A 22,101-nucleotide genomic window follows, 5' to 3' on the forward strand; every position below is an offset into this window, starting at 1 on the left:
GAAGGAAGGAAGGAAGGAAGGAAGGAAGGAAGGAAGGAAGGAAGGAAGGAAGGCAGGCAAGTAAGCAAGCCCCTGTCCTTCCACTGGTCAGATTGTCCCTGAGTTTTTGGTTCTCATTACTTCTCTTTGAATCTGGGGACCTTTCCCTCATTGTACATTACTGAAAAGACATTAAAGTCATTCTTGTTAAGTTTAATCTTTTCCTGACAAAGTTTGTATTGCTCAATGCTGCCAAATTCACAGTGCCATGGAGTATAACATGAAGTTCTTACTACTCCACCTTAAAACTTTGGTCTCAGGAGATCTTTTTCTTCACTCAAACATTTCTTTGACTATTTACACATAATTTTCCCTTGCTGTTTATGAAGAAAAGCTGATCTTGCTATATTTTAAAAACAAACTTCAACTTCTTTTCCTGATCCAATCTCTTTTATTTCATCCGTCGACCTATCGAATTAATAAGCATGTTCCTCAATACCTAATATGTACAGACTTGGCAGTAAGTTTTAAAAATACAGAGATTACAGAAACATGATTGTGGCACTCAAGGAGCACAAAATCTAGCACAGGACAAACATTTGTAAGCAGATTACTGCAAATACAATGTGATACATCCTATAGTGGAAGGATATGCTAAAGAGACTATAAACTGGTCGTTGGGAGCAAAGGTTCTAGAACCTGCCTGAAACCCATACTAGTTCATATGGTTCCTTCGAAACAATTATAAAAAGGCTTTTCACTGGAGCAAATAAGTTACAAAAAGTACCTCCGTTGGGGGAGACCCATGAGAAAAATTGATCCCTTTCCTCCTGGCTGCTATTTCAGCCACTCAAGAGTGTACAACTTGGGAAACAGAACACAGACTGAAGCTTGGCTTCCACTTGTGCCCCATCTACCAGGAGCTTGTTTGTAGGGTCCAACCTGAACAATTCAGCACAGTGGTCAAACCTACATCAGATAGATTGGGTGGAAAATCTTTATTCTGTCACCTACAAGCTCTGTGACCTTGAAAAAGCCACATAGCTTCTCTGAGGCTCCCTGAGTTGTAAAACTGTACAGTAATAGAAACTGACTCAGAGGATGAGTAGATGAATCATGTGAATACTTATTCATTTCCTAGTGATGAATAAGCACTCAATCCAATTATTATTATACACAAAATTACTATTAATCTTATTCTAGAGATATAAAAAGAAGTCAACTCTACTACAAAGAGGATGCCAGGGAAGGAGTTACAAAAATATGTGATCCTCATGCTATGCCCTTAAATACGAGTTAGAAATTTCAGAAAAAGGAGGAAATATTTATAGACAACAGCCAAAATTCTCAACAAAGACAGGAGTATTCGGGAAAGCCTGGGAGGAGAAATTGGAGAGATTTGCCATGGAATAATTGAGGAAATGGGAAGAGGCTATTTAATGAAATGCATGGAGCCCTTACATTTGAGTTTCAAATTAATATCAAATGTAAATATATTAATTTTAAGTTATTAATTGATATATTAATTTTGGCCTCATTCAGTAATGGAAAAATAAAAACAAAATAAAATTTGTTGAAGATCTAGCTCTGTCCTAGGCATTATGCCATATAAGAAAAGCTGGGAGGGAGTGGAAGAACATATTGGGAAGCCAATAAATATTTTTTAATTAGTTTCATCAAATTTTGATACTGTTATTCATGGTTTTAAGAAATCTTTAAATCACATGTGTTGGAATTTTTTTTGTAATTATGAAATATTGTAGCTTAAATTGTTATTTCATGTTTTTTGCCATGTTTATTTTGTGCCAGATGCAGCAGAAATGTAGAAATTTGAAAACAAGTAATACAAAATGAATTAAGCTGACAGATGGCAAAGTCTTCTTTAAAATGAATGGCTTAATGTTAGTTATGGCTGTAGTAATAATAAAAATGATAATATAAAGAGGTCATGTGAAATACAAAAAGTAAAAATAAAGATATTTGATTTTAAACAGTCCTGATATTAGTTTCTGCTTGGCCTAAAGTTACGGTACTCTGGGCTAGCAGAATTGTTTAAAAATATTCAGAAGTTGGCTAATCATTGGTTACTTTGTGTTCACAGATTTAGTGTTTTTAAGTTATACCCAAAAACTAAATATATAGTGTCAGTGTTAACTGGGAAAATTTAGACTGACATCTTAAAGTACTCTATCCCTCCTCACGCCTACTGAATATTTAAGAAGCAAAAACAAATATGAAGATTATCTCATTCCATTCCCAAGAGTTCACAATATACTGTTTTATTAAATTATAAAAATATTGTAATCATGCACAGAGAATGATATAATACTCAAATTTAACAAAAGTTAACATTGTCCCATTTTTATTTCAAATACATACTTCTTTCCAAGCATGTATATATATGTATTTATATTTAAATGCCAGTACCACAGTGTGTTGATTTTTCTAGCTTTCTAGTGAGTTTTGAAATTTAAAAGTATGAATCCTCAAACTTTGTGGAGTTTTTTTGAGATTGTTTTGGCTATTTGGGGCCTCTTGAACTTCCATATGAATTTCAGGATCAGTTTGTCATCTTCTGCAAAGAAGCCAGTTGAGATTTGGTTCGGGATATGTTGAACCTGTAGATCAATTTGGAGAATATTGCCATTTAACAATACTAAGTCTTCCAGTCGGACAACCATGAGATATATTTTCATTTATTTGTCTTCCTTAATGTCTTTCAACAATGTTTTGTAGTTTTTACTGTATGAGTCTTGCATTTCCTTTGTTGAATTTATCCTCACATTTATTCTTTTTAGTGGTACTGTAGGTATAATTGTTTTCTTAATTTCATTTTTGGATCGTTCATCACTAGGATATAGAAAACCAATTGACTTTTATATAGTGATCTTGTGTCCTACAAACTCATTGAATTTGTTTATTAGTTCTAATATTTCTTAGTGGATTCTTTGAGGTTTTATTTTATTATTATTATTATTATTTTTTTTTTTTTTTTTTAAATTTTCGAGACAGAATCTCACTCTTGTCACCAGGCTGGAGTGCAGTGGCACAATCTTGGCTCACTTTAACTTCTCCTTCCCAGGTTCAAGCAATTCTCCTGCCTCAGCCTCCCGAGTAGCTGGGACTACAAGTGTGCACCACCAGGCCCAGCTGATTTTTTTCTTTTTAGAGATAGAGTTTCACAATGTTGGCCAGGATGGTCTCGATCTCTTGGCCTTGTAATCGCTCACCTCAGCCTCCCAAAATGCTGGAATTACAGGGATTTTCTATATACAAGATCATGCCATCTGAATAAAGATAGATTTACTTTTTTCCAATCCAGATACCTTTTATTTAATTTTCTTACCTAATTGCCTTAGCTTCCATTGCAGTTTTATAGTAAATAATAAACAATACTCTATAAATAGTTGTGTTAGCCAAAGGGCCCATAGAAAACAAAAACAAAAAACACACAAACACCTGAAGTTAAACACCTGAAGTTAAGTATCATTTAGATGGTACAATCCCAGGTCAGCAAGAATGCAGAACTAAAGAAAAGAATATAGGTAAAAGGTTTGTGAGTAATTGAACTAGCTACAGTTTCACCAGAAAACATAGGTGCTGAGTTGTTCAGAGTCTCCAGAGGGTCTCAAGGGTTTCACTGTGCATTGGTGTTACTGGTTAGAATGAGAGGTGGGAAGGCAGCAGAATATTATCTGTTAGGTTTTTTCCAATTTCTTTTCTCACTGGTCAGAGTATGCCCTACAGGACATGAATGTCATCAAATTTCTGAGCTGTGTTACCTGGCCCATTGGGGCTACTGCATAGGAACCTATGGTTCATGTATTCATTTAGAATCATAAATGGTAAGAGAATTCTTGACCTCTGAAGAGTCAAATTGAGGCAATAGAGCCCCTATATGTCCAATCTAGACTTCACCATTGCCTTCATTCCAGGAGGTCCTGGGACAGTTGGTTGCAATGTTAGAAGAAAAAGGTGGTGATAGCAATGTCTATGCAGCTACCAGAGGTACCTTTCTATGCCACCTTAAAGTTAAAAAATATAAACGTTCATATTCATCTGCAACTTATTATCTCATTTACATTAATGTTTTCGTATTTGTTCAATAATATATTTTTGAGATTTTTCCTAGTTGATACACATAATTCTATTGTATTCATTTTAATCCCATTTCATTATCAATTCTGTTCATAGACTTTATAACTTTGCATAATTATTTGCTATAACAGTAATGCTATAGACAAGTTTATTATATATGTCCCCTTGTGATAATTTATCTCAGAAATATGTCTAGGAGTGCAATTCCTGAATCAATGGCTATGTACATTTTCAGTGTCACTAAATATTACTAATTTGTCCTACAAAGTTGTTAAGCCAATTTAGATTTTCATCAGCAGTGCCTGGGAGTTATTCTTGCTCTATCTACTCGCCAACACCTAACACTTAGTATTGTTGAACTTTTAAGTTTGGGATGTGAAATGGAATCTAAGTGCTGTTGTAATTTGTATTTCCCTGATTACTAGTGAAACTTGTCATCTTTTCCTTTATATCTCATCCTACAGAGAGTTTCAGACTGTCTGAGTTACCTATGTCTCTCTTGTCTGTAATTTTTCTATGGGTTTGTTTGCCTTTGTAGCAATTTATCATAGTTCCTAGGACTTTTGTAAGAATATCTTCTCTCAGGCTCCATGTTTCCTTTTGATTTTGTTTACTATGTTTTAGTTGTATGGAAATTTTCATTTTAATATAGTAAAATGTGTCATTTTTATGTTTTGCTATAATATTACTTTCTACTTCATGTCACAAATGCTAGCTTTCATATTTTCTCCTGAAATACTTGAAGTTTCACTTTTTACATTTAAGAGATTTAGCCTATTGGGATTTAATTTGGGAGATGGTGAAAAGAAGGACTCATTTTCTGTATAAACAGCCAATTTCTGCAGCATCTTTTATTAAGTCCAACTTCCATTGGGTTGTTCTGTTATTTCCAATCCATACCAAGCTTTCAGATGACCCTGTTTCTGTCTTTGTTTTGTTATGATTTTCTGCTTGTCTATCCTTATAACAGTATCACTGTTTAATCATATAGTTTTACTTATTTTAAGGATTAATCTTAAGTGGCATAGTCCCTCACCCTATTGCCACCACCAGCCATGCAGCCAATTGTCTGGGTTTTTCTTGGTCCTTCATTTTTTCACATAGATTTTCAGATCAGTTTAGCACATTTCTCCAAAATTCTGAAGGAATTTTGCTTTTAAATATGCTGACTTTTAGAGTAAATTGATATCTTTTTTATATTGAAGTTTCTCATTTATGACATAGGTTATATCTTTTCATTTACTTAGGTATTCCGTTAAGTTATTCAAAGGTGTTAAAATTGTTTTTTATTAAGGACTTCAATCTCTGTGTAGATGCCCATTCTGTAAGTACCACAAAACATTTGTTGTTATAGCGAATTGGTTTCTAAAATTTACATTTTCTATTTGGATGAGCCTACTGGATAGAAATGTTACAGATTTCCAATGACAATCTTGTATCAACTAACCTTGCTAAACTATCTTATTCATTGAAAAGTGTGTTTGTAATCTTTTCCTTTTCTATTGTATCATATGCTTACAGCAGCAATTTTGTATCTCCTATTTCATTTTGTGTGCTTATTTCTTTTCTCTTGTTATTGTTTTATATAAAGTCTTCAGTATAGTGTTTAAGACAAGAGGTGGTTAGAACATGATGCCTGCCATCTGATTTTAAGGAGATTCTTCCAGAATTTCACCCTGCATTTAATTTTGCTGCAAATGGGAATAGGAAATCTGTTATTCATTAAAAGAAATCGCCTTTCAGTTCTAGGTTTAGAAGGTGGTTCTTTGAAGAAAACTAATGAAATGTTTAAAATGTTGACAAAATTATCCAAGAGAATCAAGAAAGACAAAATATTCACTGTGAAAAACTGGACTGAAATATAGACTAAGCAGAAAAAAATTAATATAAACATCTTTATGCCAATGCATTTAAAATGTAGTAAAAATTGTTATAGTAAAAGAAACATTACCAAAATTTACTCAGAGAAGTTGAAGACCCATGTATATGTTCAAGAGAAAAAGCAAGGGAAAACGAAATGAAAAGAAACCTTGAATAGACTTATAATTAAAGATATAAAATTAGACTTTATAGCTTTCAGAAAATATATATTCTCTGTGTTACACACACTACTCCACAGGAAACAGAGAGTAAAGCTTCACAAATTTTTTTGTTAAACCACGACTTCCTGGCACCAAAAGTGGACAAAGAGGGTACAAGAAAAAAAAAATTGATTGAGAATCTTCCTTGTGAACAATGATGTAGAAGTCTTTAATAGAATATTAGTAAATAGACTACATCAAAATTTAAATATGTTTTCTAGTAAAGGAAAATTTATTTCAGAAATGCGTAAAATGTTTTCACTTTAAAATATCTTCTAACGGCAATCATCAAGTTAGGAAATTAAAGCTGAAGGATGTAGCTATCTTGATGGTGGTAGCACAAATTGGCAAAACCATATTTGAAAATTGTTCTTATCTGTTAAGTTAAACATTCATATACTCATCAACCAAAAACATCTTATTCCTAGATATATTTTCAAGTAAAAATTTTGAGTATCTTTACCAAGAGATAAGTATAAGAATGTTCCTCACACTGATTTTAAAAGCCAAAAACTGGAAACAATCAAATATTAATGACAGGAGAAGAGATAAATATATTGTCATTTATGTATACATGGAATGTTATGGTGCAGTAAAAATAAAGTAACTTTATAAATAAACATTTAGTTGAATCTTAGTAATATGACACTGAGTTTCAAAAGCAAGTTCCGGAAGATTCCTGTATGAAATTCTTTATAAATTTTATGACAAGACTAAATATTATGTAGGAGTACGTTCATAATTAGAAAATTATATTTTAAAAAGCAAGGGCACAATAAACAATTTAGGATTGAGTATCCTTGGTGGGGAGAAGTAAAGGACAGGCTAAAGAGGGTTAACATAGGTATTGTCCATGTCACAGTTCTCAGGTTGGTTTGGTGTTGGTTTTGTATTAATTAACTAAAAAAGAAACCTGCATGATTATCTTAATATGAAGAGAGATATAATTTCATAGAATCCAATGCACTTATTCATGATTTAAAATTTTCATTGCAAATAAATAGAAGAGGGAAAGTTCTCAATTTAATACAATGTATCTGCTAAAAAGTCTTTAACAAAAAGCATTCTCAGTGTACAAGTGTTTGACACATTCATTAATACCTGGGCTTTATTGTTGGATTGTTATTATGTTTTCCCTCTTGAAAATACAGCATATTAGTTGTTGTGACATGAAAGCTTTCCAGAAAAAAAAGTGTTATTTCAGAATTAGTCTTGACAGTTTACCTTTCAATCTCCCAAACAACAAGGATATTTCTGGTTCCTGAAGCATATTGTCAACATGACAATTTATGTCATTGTCTGTTACTTTTTAAAGAAAATGCTACTCTACGAAAGAGTTAGAAGTAATGCATCCCAACACAAGGCCATGTTTTTCAAAATATGGAATATTAATCTGGCAGTATATGTATATATGTGTGTAACCTCTGTTCTGAGTATCTTAGGGAGACTTTCAGGAGTCATTTGTGTTGAGCCTATAGTGATTCTGTTTAACATAAATTTTATGTCATAGCTTATATTCTAATTCCTAAACTAATAGATATTTTAGCATTCCTTGAAATGTAACAGATTTATTCATAATTGGAAAGGCATGTCAAAATAACCTCTTTTAATACAACAAGCCAGAAGCTTGAGACGTATCTGGTGAGTTGTTTGTGAGAATGGTTTTTTATTTCTCTTTTTGTTCTGATGCCTCCATGTTGATTGGTTCCACTGTTAATTAATTTTCTGATATTATACTTTTAGTGTCATTCTAATAATTTTTACAAGATTCCTCTTGTGTTAAAGTCAGTGTTTGAACTTCATTAAAAATATCTTTGGAATTCAGGATCCTTAAACTCTTACAATATCATATAAAAAAGGAATTATACTTCTATTTCCTGTTGATGTCACATTTGATTTTTTTTCAAATTATGTTTAAAATGTCAGCAGCTTTGAGACTAAAGTCTCCCATCACATATCAAAGACAGTTATGTAAAAGATGTTCAACAGATGGAGGTGTCTTATAAAATTCTTTATTTAAATCTACAAACGAGTCCTCAGTTAAGTGAGCTATAACTTGAGAAGTTTGTAAAATATTGAATACATATGCAAAAAAATAAGTTTTATATAATGAGTTTCTTTCAAGTGATTTATTAATTCCATACCTAATTTAAGATTGTGGTTTATGAGCTATTTTATAGTAATAGAAAGTACAGCGCATGAATAGTTTTAGAGCTAAAGACTGTGATTTTTAAAATATGAGATTATTTGGTGCTGAGTGCAGAAAGAAATTAGCCCTTGTATAATTTCTGAGACAGGCATATATATGAGTCCCTTAAATGTAGGCCATTTCTCAAAAGAAGTAAAGTCTAAGCATCTTATTGCTCACATGCAGTCAAGAACAAAATATTTTATGAAAGTTTATACCTTATATTCAAGTCAGAACTTTATAACTATAGCCATATATGTTTTTTTGGCTTCATCATAGAAATACCCAGGCCACATCATACACTGTAGGACTTAATTAAAATATACTCATTAAATTATATTTAGATTTTATCAGCATTCAACATCTGGTTCTATACTCTACCATTTATTAAGCTCAAAAGATCTTGGTACTATATTAAGGAAATAGATATTAGGACCTAAAGGAAAAGATGGGTGAGATTGGAGTTTTGAGAATACAGCAGCTGCTCCTTATTTCCACTGGGAACAAAGCAAATGGAAATTAGCATCAATAACAAAAGAAGAATATAGATAAGAGATATACATATATATACACACAATAAATTAATTAATATGAGTAGATAAAATATGTTGATTTTATGGGTATTCAATGAGAAAGTCTATAATCATGACTTTTAATGAGGCTCTTTAAGACTACAAGTATAATTTATGATGACTGAAGTGCTGAGGAACTAGATAGACCTGCCAGATCTGCTGAAGCCTCATTGCTCTTCTTATACAAATACAATGCTGACAGTGTTACGGACCATGCATTTGAACGGAAATAATTCGTATCTCTTTTATTCCTACTATATGTATACTCTGACCTTTGAACAAAAAAATTTTTTTTAATTGTCATCCTTTGGGGCAGTCCACTTTCTGTGTCAGTGGCTCTTAACCCTGGAATCCGCAGGCAATTCTATTCCTGCTGAGTCATCTCCCTCTCCTCTCCTCTCCAATCTTTTCAGAACTCTCTGCTGACCTGGGCTGTTTTTCCACTGCTGACGTTGGTGGCACATTTTCCCAAAGCAATTTGAAGCATTTACCTCCTGCTTGATTTCTACGAGGCCATGCCCCTTCCCACTTCCTTTGATAAGGTCAAAGGGAAAAAATTTACATCTGGGTTTCTTTGGAATGTTGTTTTTGTTTTAGCCTAAAAATCAATCACCATAAAACATGTACATACCCAACTAAGACTAAAAAATCTAGAATTAAGGCTCACATGGTCTGATGAAACAAAATGACATAAAGGACTCTGTGGACGATTTACAAATTGTAAGAATGATTAAGTTTTATATCCACATAAAATGCATAGCTCCTCCAGCAAGCACAAAGCACAAAAATACATTGTGTGTTCTGTCAGTTTTCCTGTCAAGGGCCTCCTAATATTAAGTATATGCAGCATGATTTGTTATTACAATATACTTTACTCTGTGGATGTTTTATTAAGTTGATCCAAAAGTAGTTGTGGTTTTTCTCATTACTTTTAATGATCAAAACCGCAATTACTTTTGCACCAACCTATATTTGCAGTTCTTATGAGTTTTATTTATTTGTTACAGAATAAAATGTATGTAGTTCTACATATAGACACACAAATTACTATATAGATGTTTTATGTTTGGGAACACCAGTCTTTATATAATGGTTATACATAATACAATGCTTTGTGTAAAATTATATTCAGTAAAGTAATTGTCAAAGATATATTCAGATAGTTTTTACACATGTAAACAATCAACTAAATTGTAGCTACTTGAAGTACATGTGAGTCTGATCACCAGCTCACTGAGTGTTTGGCTATCCAAAAGATGCTGACACAATGCCTACCTATACAGCATTCACACTGTGCTATCAAAAAGCACTAAATAACAAACTCTTTCAGGTCCTACTTAAAAGTATGTAATTGTCTTCTAAACCACATGCAAATGATTTACTGATAATTGTCTGTGTTTTCTACTTCACTTGTGCATTGTCACTGCTGTAATTAAAGTATCTGAAAAATCTTTATTGAATATCATTATGCTCTTTGATCAAAAACTTGTATTCAATCTCCATTAACCAATTAATAATGACCCTATCAATTATAGACTAATTCAATTAACCACCACCCTGAATTTTTTATTCATGTAATAAGCCAAAGTCCCCAGACTAATCAAAATCAGGCTAGAAAGGCAAATAAAGAAGATATGTTAATTCTGCTCTCCCAGGGTGATTTTGTTTTTGATGAACTCAGCAGAAAGTCACTTTCAGTAATCCAATAAGAAAAGTGTGATTCTTTTCCCTAAAAGTTTCCAGTGTTTTCTATTTTTCTTCAAACATGTTTTATTCCCTCTGACATAGGTCTTGAAGAAATTGGGGAATTAGCCTAATTTGATGCCAATTTTAGTTACTTATAACTAAAATTATTTTAGAATTATTTTTTCAAAACAATTTCAAAATAAAATGCATTTAGGATATTATAAAGATCTGTTCGTTTTTAAAAAAAGACAAATGCAAGCTTTTAAAAAATATACCATGACTTAATGCAAGAGCATTATATTTAATCTTTATAACATCATTTTATTAACTCTAATTGAGTTTATTAATAAGGTTTATAATTTTGGCTGTTTTTAACCTTTTAAACTTACTTGAGATTTAATGAGATCTTGATAGATGGATTTTCATTTGTATACATGGAGTCTTAGTGAAGCCTGGTTGAGTTTTCTCAAACACTGCTGACAACTATATTTGGAAAGTTCCCCTAGAGCTAATAAAGTATACCTGATTTTTAATGTTCCTATATTTTGGTTATGAGTAAATCACATATATTATTTTACTCGTTCAACTTATGAGTCATGATTGCTGCAGACTTTCATTCCCTTCCCATCATCCTGAAGTATGGGCACAAATTTATGTGCATTGGGATGCCTGTTGGTAACTTCCCAGTCTCTGGGCAGTGTCTCCTTGTCACTACAGTGTGTGAACTGTGACATCTGAATCAGAGGAGCAGTGGCCAAGACCCAGAGCCTGCACTGCAGGCTAGAGGCTCACTGGTCATTTTGCCACAACCAGAAACATCTTGCTGTAGTCAGTACTTGACTTCCTAACACCCCACCATTCCTATTTGCAGACAGAATAAACCTTCAGTAATACAAATGTGACAAAGATGAATAGAATACACATTGGATACATTAGCTCACTTAATCCAAAAACATGAAACTATTCATTCAGTAGATGTTTCATGAAACATGTAGGCCAGGCACATGCCAAGTAACATGGACCAAGTTGTCTGCCCCTGTGATTTTACATTTTGACAAGAGAAGATTGACAATATTGTGATAATACATAAATTATATAATAGAGAAATAAACAATGGATGTTCAGTTATCTCAGCAAAATTTCCATTGAATGAAAAAAATAGCAGAAAGCTTTGGATTTTGGATTATTAAGAAAATAAAATAACTTTTCTATATTCAGAGGAAAACAGCAAAAGTAGGAGAGTCTTGTGCTTTAGACCAGATAAGCTATACTGCCTCAATGTCTGCTGGGCATTTGTAAAAAGTCCAAGAAATTCTTACAACTGCCTGATGGATGGTAAGGAACAAAGAGGAGCTTATACGACTGGTATGTGACAAACACCAGGACTGCTCTCTCATTTCAAGTTAAGTAAAGGAAGGGACAACAAGATAATATAGGTCCTATCTTTTAAGTGTGCAGATCAAGGAAAGGATAGAGATTTTTCTAAAGGTATGAAAAAAAATTTTTTAAGTGAGAAATATTCTATGGAAAAAACAACCAAATTTCAAGAGCATATATAAAAAAATTTTTGGAGGCTAAGGGTGGAGGATTGCTTGAGGTCAGGAGTTCAACACCAACCTGGACAACATAACAAGGCACCTTCTACAAAAAATAAAAAGTTAACCAGGCATTAGGTGCAAGCCTGTAGCCCCTAGCTACTCAGGAGGCTGAGGCAAGAGTATGGCTTGAGCCTAGGAGTTTGAGGCTGCAATGAGCTATAATCATGTACTTCACTCTAGCTTAGGTGACAGAACAAGGCCCTATCTCTTTAAAAAAAAAAAAAAAAAAAAAAAAGATATTTCTTCTTTATCATATAATAGAGGAATAATAGAGAAGGTAAGATTAATGCTGATAAAATGAGGGAACTGCTGTATTTTTCCAATTTCCCTGAAATATGTTTCAAAATATAGATTAAAATGTATGTTAAAATTGCATTATCAAAAATAAATCTATGATATTAAGGAAAGAATGGAGAAACTCTCTGAGAATGCAGAGGAAAATAAATAAGTAAATGAAAAGGATGAGTGGGAAAATTTTACAAAAAAAAAAACCCTCAGAAATAAAAACTCAGCTTTTGGACAACTGGCCTTCTAGAACGAGACACCAAATAAAGCAGAAGCAACACTTTAAAATACAACTCAAGAAAAACTTTTGAGCATGTCTTCTCCTAGAAAACAGTCTGCAGCTTGAATGCACCAACATTGTTCTGTCCAAAGCAATACAAGAAACCTTTATCAAGATATATCCTGGTGGATGATGATTAATACTATTAATTTCTAGAACAAAGAGCAAACCTTGAAACAATCACTCAGGTAGGGGGATAAAGCAAAGAAGGAATAGATTATAAAACAAATAGTGTTGAAAAAAATTTTGTTCTTGACTATATATATATATATATATATAGTGATCCTATGTCACATTATGTATACACATAAAACCAAGAGGGTTCAGTAAGAACAAGAAAGAATAAAATAAAACTTGAAAGGAAAACTCAGAGAAAATTGTAGATTTAACTGATCTAATCAAGTAAATTATCTTTTAAGCCATACAAAAATACGCAATCACAAAAACAGTAACTGATACATTTGAGTATAGTAAAATTGAAAACTTGTGCTAAAAATAAAATTAAGTGACATAGCAAATTAGAAAAAAAATGCAACAAATATAACAAACCATATATGATACTATATAAATAATTCTTAAAAATGGACAGGAAAATTTCTAATCCAATAGATAATGGACAAAGAACATGAAAGAGACTATATGTATATATAATTAGTGACACTGAACAATTAAGAAAATATAAATTAAATGCCACTTAGTGACATTTATGTAAATTAAATGTAAAAATGCCACTTTTCAATTTGTCAAAAATACACAGAAAGTTAAGCATAAGTATGTATGAGCATAAGTATGTTCTCACTTATGTAGAAGCTAAAATAAGTTGATCTCATAGAAGTAAAAAGTAGAACAAAGGATACTACAGACTGGGAAGTTAGAGGGGATGGAAGGTTAGGGAGATATTTGGTAAAGGAAAGAAGATTACAGCTAGATAGGAGAAATAATTTCTAGTTTTCTATACCACCGTCAGATGACCATAGTTGACCATAATATGTTATATGGCTTCAAATAGTTACATGGAGGTTTCTGAATGTTCCCAACAAAAATAAATAATAAATGTTTGAACTGACAGATATGCTAATTACCCTGATCTGATCATTAGACATTGTAGTATCAAAACATCACTAGATTCCTCATAAATATGTACAATTATTATGTATCAATTGTTTAAAAAAATAAAATGTATTTAAATGTAAAATTTTATTTAAAAATGGGATTGGTGTGTAAAGAGTTATTTTATATAGCAGATGGAAGAGTGTAATTTTTATGAAGACAAATGAAACAATGTGTATCACGTTTCAAATGCCAGGTTCTTAGTATCCATAAGGAAACACTTGCACCAGTGGGCAAACAAATACACGTGAGAGTTGAGGCTGTTTTTCTTCCAATAGTAAAAGAATTGGAAACAAATTAAATGAATATCAATAAGGGATTGGTTAAATAATTTTCATATTCATTCATGCACATACAATAAGGAATGTTATATAGTCATTAGAAATTACTATTATTTAGATGTAAAAATATCCATTGTAAATGAAAAGATACAAATTGTAAGAGTGCATGTATAATATGAGCTAATTTTTTTTTTTTTTTTTTTTGAGACGGAATCCGGCTCTGTCACCCAGGCTGGAGTGCAGTGGCGTGATCTTGGCTCACTGCAACCTCTGCCTCCCAGGTTCAAGTGATTCTCCTGCCTCAGCCTCCCGAGTAGCTGGGATTACAGGCACCCACCACCACACCCGGCTAATTTTTGCATTTTTAGTAGAGATGGGGTTTCTCCATGCTGTCCAGGCTGGTTTCAAACTCCTGACCTCACGTGATCCGTCCTCCTCAGCCTCCCAAAGTGCTGAGATTACAGGAGTGAGCCACCACGCCCGTTCTAATATGAGCTAACTTTATGAAGATATATGGTAATAGGAAATGTCTAAAAATATGAATATAAAAAAGTTGACAGGAGTTAACTATGTATAGTAGAATTATAGTTCATTTCAAAAGCATTCCTTATATCTGTTTACATCAACCAAAACTTTCACTATATGTGTTTATAACTTTTATGTTCAAAAGGCCTTTTTTTGTTTATTTTTAAGATCATTTCCTTTGACCAAATAACCTTAATTATTTGAATTTATGTTGTAGAAATGAAGAGATATGTGGCCCAGGATGAAAGGACTATGATTGTATGAGAATGTTAATTTTAATAGAAAAATTGAGGATGGAGGGAGTAAATGTTTTATAATAAGTTAATGATTGTAGTAACTCCTTAAAATGACATACTAGGTATAAATAAATACATATATATTAAAAATAGAAAATATAAAAATATTTTAATAACATAATTACTATTGAAATATTGAGAAATAAAGAGTAAACTAATTGCCTGCAAATATGGGTGAAAAGTATAACCAACATCTGGTAACAAATAATATTTTTTTCAAATGCCAAGAATAACAAATTTGTCTGGAAACATATTTGAATTGGGAAGGAAAGCATTGATTATAGCTCATGGTAATACAGACTTGTTTTTAAATCTTTCTATTAATAAATTTTTCTACAGGGCATATATCTTATTCATAATGAAAAAGATAATTAAAATTTAAAATGTTAAATATAAAATATTCATAATTATCATGTTACCTCCCATTCTCAGTAAAAAATGTGCGGTTGAACTGCTTGCATGATTCTAAATAAGTTCTTTTAAAAATTAATAGTTATAAGCTGACCACAATCATAGGTTGTAGTTCAGATTGACATATGGCACTGTTCATGTTGTAATTACAGGTAATTGTTAAGTACAAAATTATCTCAATTTTGTATTCAGGAAGATGATTCCTGTATATTTGGAATGTCTACAATATGCCAGGTGGCCTACAAAACTCACTGAATGATCACTTGAGCTCAGAACATTTGTTTATTGTACCATACATGTGTTGTACATGGTTTTACATGTGAAAAAAATACCATAACACACCAATACAACAGAAAGCTTCATCTTTTGACAGATTATTTCATGGTATGAGTTTTTGGTTTTAGTTATTGTATTTTTAATGTATTACATGAAAAAGCAGTTGCTATTTTAAATGTTTTAAAATGTTGTTGAAAATTAATTTTTTTTTAGTAAAGGGGAGAATGCAGTAATGAGTCCTAGAATGCTTATGTTATCAGGCCTCAATCATATTGTAAGGATTCCGAACTTTAGATCAGAACTGGATCAGATCAGATGCAGGAGCTGAATATTTCAGATGGTTAATCACGTTAACTAGTTGGCCTGCAAATTTGGACTACAAGTGTAGCCAACATCTGATAACCAGCAATATTGTCCAAATACCAGGTACCATTAATTATGTGCCTTAAATGTAACTGGGACTAACTACAATTGTTTTGTGTAATGTTAAGATAAAACATTCTGTATCGAAATCAAATGTTATCTAAATACTTTGTCTATAAATCAGTTTTCAAATACTGTGCTAGTTAACCATATTAGCTTCAAAGTCCTTTCTGTTTAATGAGTTAATTTTACAAACTCTATGAAGTCATAAAATACACAATTCAGAATACATGATATGAAGGCACAAATAAGAGCATTTTAGATGCAGCTGAGTGGCAAAATTCTGTGATGAAACTGGCCTGTGTTCACATTTCTCACACACTTATTTATCTGTATCACTTTTCATTGTCCTTACCCCTTCAAGAATGTCTCCATGAAAATCAACTTAATTTTCCAGTCTGCCCCATCTTCTTCCAGGGAACTGTGATCAGAATGCTGTGCAGATGTCTGAAATGAAGTTTATCTTTAACTTCCTCAAACAAATGCTCACAGAATTCTATGCCATTTGTCTAAGTTAGACACAGTCTAAAAATATTTATGCTTTGCCAAAACATTACAGGATGTTTTACAACAAAAAAGTTTATATTCCCACAAAACTCTCATGCCATACTTTTTTGTTTACTGTTGAATCATTTAATCCTCTCTCCTTAAGTATCCCCCCTCTTGTTTTTCATTCTTAGAGTGAAATAAGTAACTCAATAAGACTTGGAATCTATTTTATCTTTTAATATTACTTTAGAGCTATATCTCCATTGCATCACAATCAGTATTTAAATAGAGATTCATAATATATAGACATTGTTATTTTATTTTATTTTATTATTTATTTATTTTGAGATGATGTCTGGCTCTGTTGCCCAGGCTGGAGTACAGTGGCACAATTTGACTTACTGAAACCTCCACCTCCAAGGCTCAAGCCCTCCTCCCACCTCAACCTCCCAAGTAACTAGGACTACAGGTGCATGCCGCCACGCCCAGCTAGTTTTTGTAATTTTTGTACAGGTGGGGTTTTACCGTGTTGCCCAGGCTGATCTCGAACTCCTGAGTTCAAACCATCTGCCCCTCAGCCTCCCAAAGTGCTAGGATTACAGGCGTAAGCCACCATACCCAGCCTGTTACATTATTTTTAGTTAACCATTTCACTCATAAATGGGAATTTCAGGTTTTTCAAAATTTGTCAACTTTAAGTGAAGGTAAAATAACTATTTTTGTATGTATCCTGAGATGGTAAACAAAATATTTTATGATCCAGAACTTGTTTCTAGACCAATCTAGTCACCCATTTCCCTGTTTCCACTTCCTTCTAGCAAGATATTCTGAAACAAATATTAAATTTTTCCCTCAGATTTCTTTATTTCATGGTGTTACCAAAGTCTTCCATAATACTTACTATTTTCTATATATTGCTATACCTACTTTTGTACACACGATAAATATTATCTCATCTTGTTCTCATAAAGTCCTGTGAGAATTGTTACCCTCACTTTTCAGATCAGGAAGTTGGGAGGTAGAGAGATAAAGTAGTGTGTACAAGATCCTTGAGCCAATTTGGGACCCCAAACCACCCAGTTCCATTAGAGTACGCTGACTCTTAGCATCAAATTCCTTAAGATTGGAGAGGATTGTTTGCTACTTGCCTTCCTCAGTAAAAATTGATGGATATCACAGTGACACTGAGTTTCCTTGACACTGTGTCAAGGAAAAATCCTCATAGAAAAACTAGAGAAATGTAGCTAGCATCTTCTGCTCTGATATATAGTGACATTCATAGCCATGAACTGGTTCTTGTCCATAGAACATAAGAATGAGTCCCAACTCAATTCAGCAAAACGTTTGTTGAGTGCCTGTTACATGTAAGACACATTTAAGGCAGATCCAGACATGAAGTGCCTGCAGTCAGTGCATGAAGCCAAATATCTACCCATGAGCCAGCTCAGTGCCCTAGTCTGCCTAGTCTGCCCTATTTTAGCCAAACTTTGCAGAGATGAGGATCTAAAAGACCAGAAGGTATTTTGTCCAGCATATTTGCAGCTCAACTTTCACCCTGAAGATCTTCAAGAGGGCAGAGTGGTCCTAGAGCAGGGGCAACTAGTAAGTCCTAAGGAACGAGCTTTTCTGGAATCATTCTGCATGCTGAACTCTGGGGTTATGTGGTCTGAGTGCCTCTCAGGGTGAGTTCTGTACATGCCCTCTGTCAGCAACCTCATGTTCAGTGTGAGTTGCTGATTATTTTTGTACTGAAAGAAGGTTTGCTTAGGTCTAGTACTCTAAGTTTAATGTAGCAAATTTTAGGACAAAATCCAGCTTTAAACAGATTGCTGACTATTTAAGTGGAGAAGGTGGCTTAACTGGAACAAAAAAGAAAAACATTTCTAGATAGAAAAAAAAAATTGCAGAAGGGGAGCAGTTAGAGTGAGAGAAAAACATACCTGTTGGAAAGAGCCAAGACACACAACTTGGGGAGAAAACATCTCCACCCAGCAGGAAACCCAGCTGGCTTTAAAAAGTACCGCAGAAAAGGGCATGTTAGAAAACTCCTCAATGCATCATCTTAGCTAAAGACTTATAGAAGTTTATGACCTGAGGAAATTCAGCCTGGAGGTTATCATATTCTTGGTGACACTGTTTGAGTTCCTGTGTGTTTGCTGCCTGTGATAGCAAAACACTGACTCCGTTGTTTAAGATGTTTTTCTCCATTTATTGAGTGCCAGCAACATTAAGAATACTTTGAAGAAGAGCAGCTTTGCCCTGCTGTCTGCGCTCAATTAGGTTTGGATTTAGGACAGCAAAAGCAATCTATATTTTAAAGCCCAGACAGCTGAAGAACAGAGAGGAAATTCATGATAAAACACAGGGCAAATAATATTATAAATCCAGGATTGTTTTTGTTTGACTTAAATTGCTGTCAGTTTGACGAGTGTGGTGATGCTTTAGAAATTTCTGAAGGAGTCACAGAGAATGGAAAGAAATCATTGAGTGAAAATATAAATGATCAATGAGTAATCACTCACTGAGAAAATCATTGAGTGATTTCTAAGAATTTCTATGTATGGTGGACCTTTGATTTGAATCTGTGATATTCCTTTATTCAATGTCTATTTTTGGATCCTACACCATATTATGTTGCATCTCGATATTAAATTCTTCATCTGTAAAGTGGAATTAATATCCTACCTTGCATGGTTATTGGGAGGATTAATGAGGACATACAAGAAAACACTTAACATAATGTGAGACATCAACCATTTCCTTCCCAGGATATCGTAATTTTGCCATCCTGCATTACTGCTGGACACACAAGAAATTTTAGATAATATAATACATGTTTAGAAAAATAGCCAGAAAGTTTGATTTTTGAAAATGTTTTAATAGAGCATTAAAGGTGGTCTTTTGTCTTAATCCATCATGCAACTTGAGCCTAAAGTCTTTAACACATGTTCCAAAAAGTTAACAAAAAGCTCACATAAATTCAAAAATATTGAATATTCACAGGCTGTGACACATTGGAAACTGTTTCAACCTTTGCTGATGGGCATCTGTGTCACTAAATATGACCCTAAGCTATGCATTCTCTCTAGCTCTCTTTTCTCATTCATGGCCTGTATCTGACCCAGGACTATCTATTTGTGGCTACCTTACATCTCACAGGATAGAGGACCTGAAATAGAAACAAAAGGACATAGTGGTTGAAAGCACCAAGATCACACGTGGGATCATGACAGTTAAAGATGATAAGATCAAGGATGTAGCAAGGCACTTAGTCATAGGAAATAGGTGGAAGTAAGTGGCTATTTGCAGGAAGAGAGAGGAAACCATAGATCAAGGAACATAAACATAAAAGGTAAAGATCTTACAAGAGTTGTCCACATAGAAAACAAAGTTTTCTAGATTTTTTAAAAATTAGCATTGCATAAGATGTAAAAAAATATGCAGGAATGAATTAGAGGAAAAAAAGGGAAAATATTGAACTATTCTATATTGTGTATTCTTTGATGAAAATGTTTCCTATCTTTTGCATTTCAGTTACATTTTGATGATTTTAATGCTTACTGAATTTCCATGGGTCTCATGCCCTTTAAAGTATGTATTTTGCAGAAAAGAACACATTATGAGCATAGACTCTACAAGTCAGGAATGCATGTATTTAATCCTTCTTCATTTTTGAAGAATATTTACCTTCCTCCTCAACCATTTTAGAATTGTTGTTTTCTAAAAGGAGATTTTCACTGGACAATGATTACTATTACTCAATTATATATTATTGAATTGATTAAAATTTATGGAAACAGGATTTACTAATGTTCCATTGTGAAAATCTAATACTATTTTTGTTCCTGATGTGGACACAGCTACAATGTTATTTTTATTTTCATTGAAATGACCAGTAAAATCGGAAAATTGAACTATAAAGTAAAGTTCTGGCAGGTAGTGATCAATCTCAAGAAGGTCAGCCCAACCACATCTGTTCTCAGTTACAAAAAAAAAAAAAAAAAAAAAATGAAAAAAAAAAATCCTGCACAAATAGATGAATCAGCTTAATATAAAATTAATTGGTGGACTGAGGTGACCATCATTTGACTTTAAAATGGTCAAAATGGTTGTTCAGGGAGTCTTGGACTACATTAACCCATGGCAATATCAAAATTGTAAGCCAATAATAGACTCGGTCATTGATTCCAAAATAAAAATAGGCAAATTTTTAGTTTTGGGATATATATAGTTTTATTCTCTTGAGATCAAAATACTTGCAAGTTTACAACTTGGTTGTTGCATTTAAAGCATGTATTTTTCTTTTTTCTTTTCTTTTTTTTTTTTTTTTTTTTTAGGTGGATCTTCTTGTTCCAACCAAAGTGACTGGCATCATTACACAAGGAGCAAAAGATTTTGGTCATGTACAGTTCGTTGGCTCCTACAAACTGGCTTACAGCAATGATGGAGAACACTGGACTGTATACCAGGATGAAAAGCAAAGAAAAGATAAGGTAAGTCAGTCAAATCGGTTTATAAAGTTCAGAAGTGGAGGATCCCATTACACCCAAGTTTGAATGAATGAACTGCTTATACATCTGTACTGAAAATAATATCTACATATACTGAAAATATAGGTTAAATAAAAAGCTTTAAAGAATATACTGTAAAGGAGTTTGCAATCTGGTATGTAATGGTGCAACCTAGGGGAAAAAAATGCTTTACTGATAACATTTTCATATTACTAATTGCCTAACATCTGACTATCTAAGATTCACCTAATAGTTTATAAAGGTAATAGAATATTGAATAATTTATCATAAGACATATGTAAATAGTTATTGCTAGAATATATGCCACTGTCATTTTCATTATTAAAATAAATTCCTGATGTTAGATAAAATGTTCTTTGGAGAAAAATATTTCAAAGGTTAATGAAATCATTTTTAAACATTTTAAACATTTTAAGAACAATTGTGATTACACAGCTCAACAACAAAGAAACTTAGATATTTTTCTGCTCCATTTCCTTCATTGTATTTTAATTCATAGGTTTATTATTCTTTTAAATATATAATCTACTTTGAATTTCATATATACACACCTCTATACACACACACTGTACAAATCAATGCCATACAATTTTTTTTTTTTTAATATTTAACATTTTGAGCATCTTTTCATAGTATCTACTGGTTTCAGTATCTGTGAGACCCTGGAGAATGAAAGTGCTCAGTGCTTTATCAGTGACTAATTGGGATCAGATGTTTAAATATGGCCTCAGTTGGATTACTGAAATCAAGTTAATTCGTTGCTTAGAATTAAGCAACTGTGCAAGGAATGCTAGCTCTCTGAAGACATCAACAAAAACTCTCAGATCAAGGATTTGGGGGAGACTGTAACACTGCTTTATACATGTTAAATATTTGAGTTAAAAATTATTTTTATGATATGTAACCTGTTTACTTCCTTATGGTTATTGCATTATTAACTGATAGAGGTGTTGAAAATATCTTTCTTTCTTCAAATATTCAAGGCAGAGAA

General features: G+C 32.8%; 1 protein-coding gene across 2 annotated transcripts in view; it reads left to right on the forward strand.

The window, feature by feature from the left end:
- Positions 1–22,101, forward strand: part of EDIL3 (EGF-like repeats and discoidin I-like domains 3) — a 481,624-nt gene that overhangs the window by 438,068 nt on the left and 21,455 nt on the right. For both annotated transcript variants that reach the window (XM_011996455.1, XM_011996456.1), the window contains one exon: positions 20,916–21,071. In XM_011996455.1, the coding sequence (XP_011851845.1) occupies positions 20,916–21,071 (156 nt within the window). The remainder of the gene's footprint in view (positions 1–20,915; positions 21,072–22,101) is intronic.

Source organism: Mandrillus leucophaeus, unplaced genomic scaffold (genome assembly GCF_000951045.1).
Source record: "Mandrillus leucophaeus isolate KB7577 unplaced genomic scaffold, Mleu.le_1.0 Scaffold515, whole genome shotgun sequence".
Classification (NCBI taxonomy): domain Eukaryota; kingdom Metazoa; phylum Chordata; class Mammalia; order Primates; family Cercopithecidae; genus Mandrillus; species Mandrillus leucophaeus.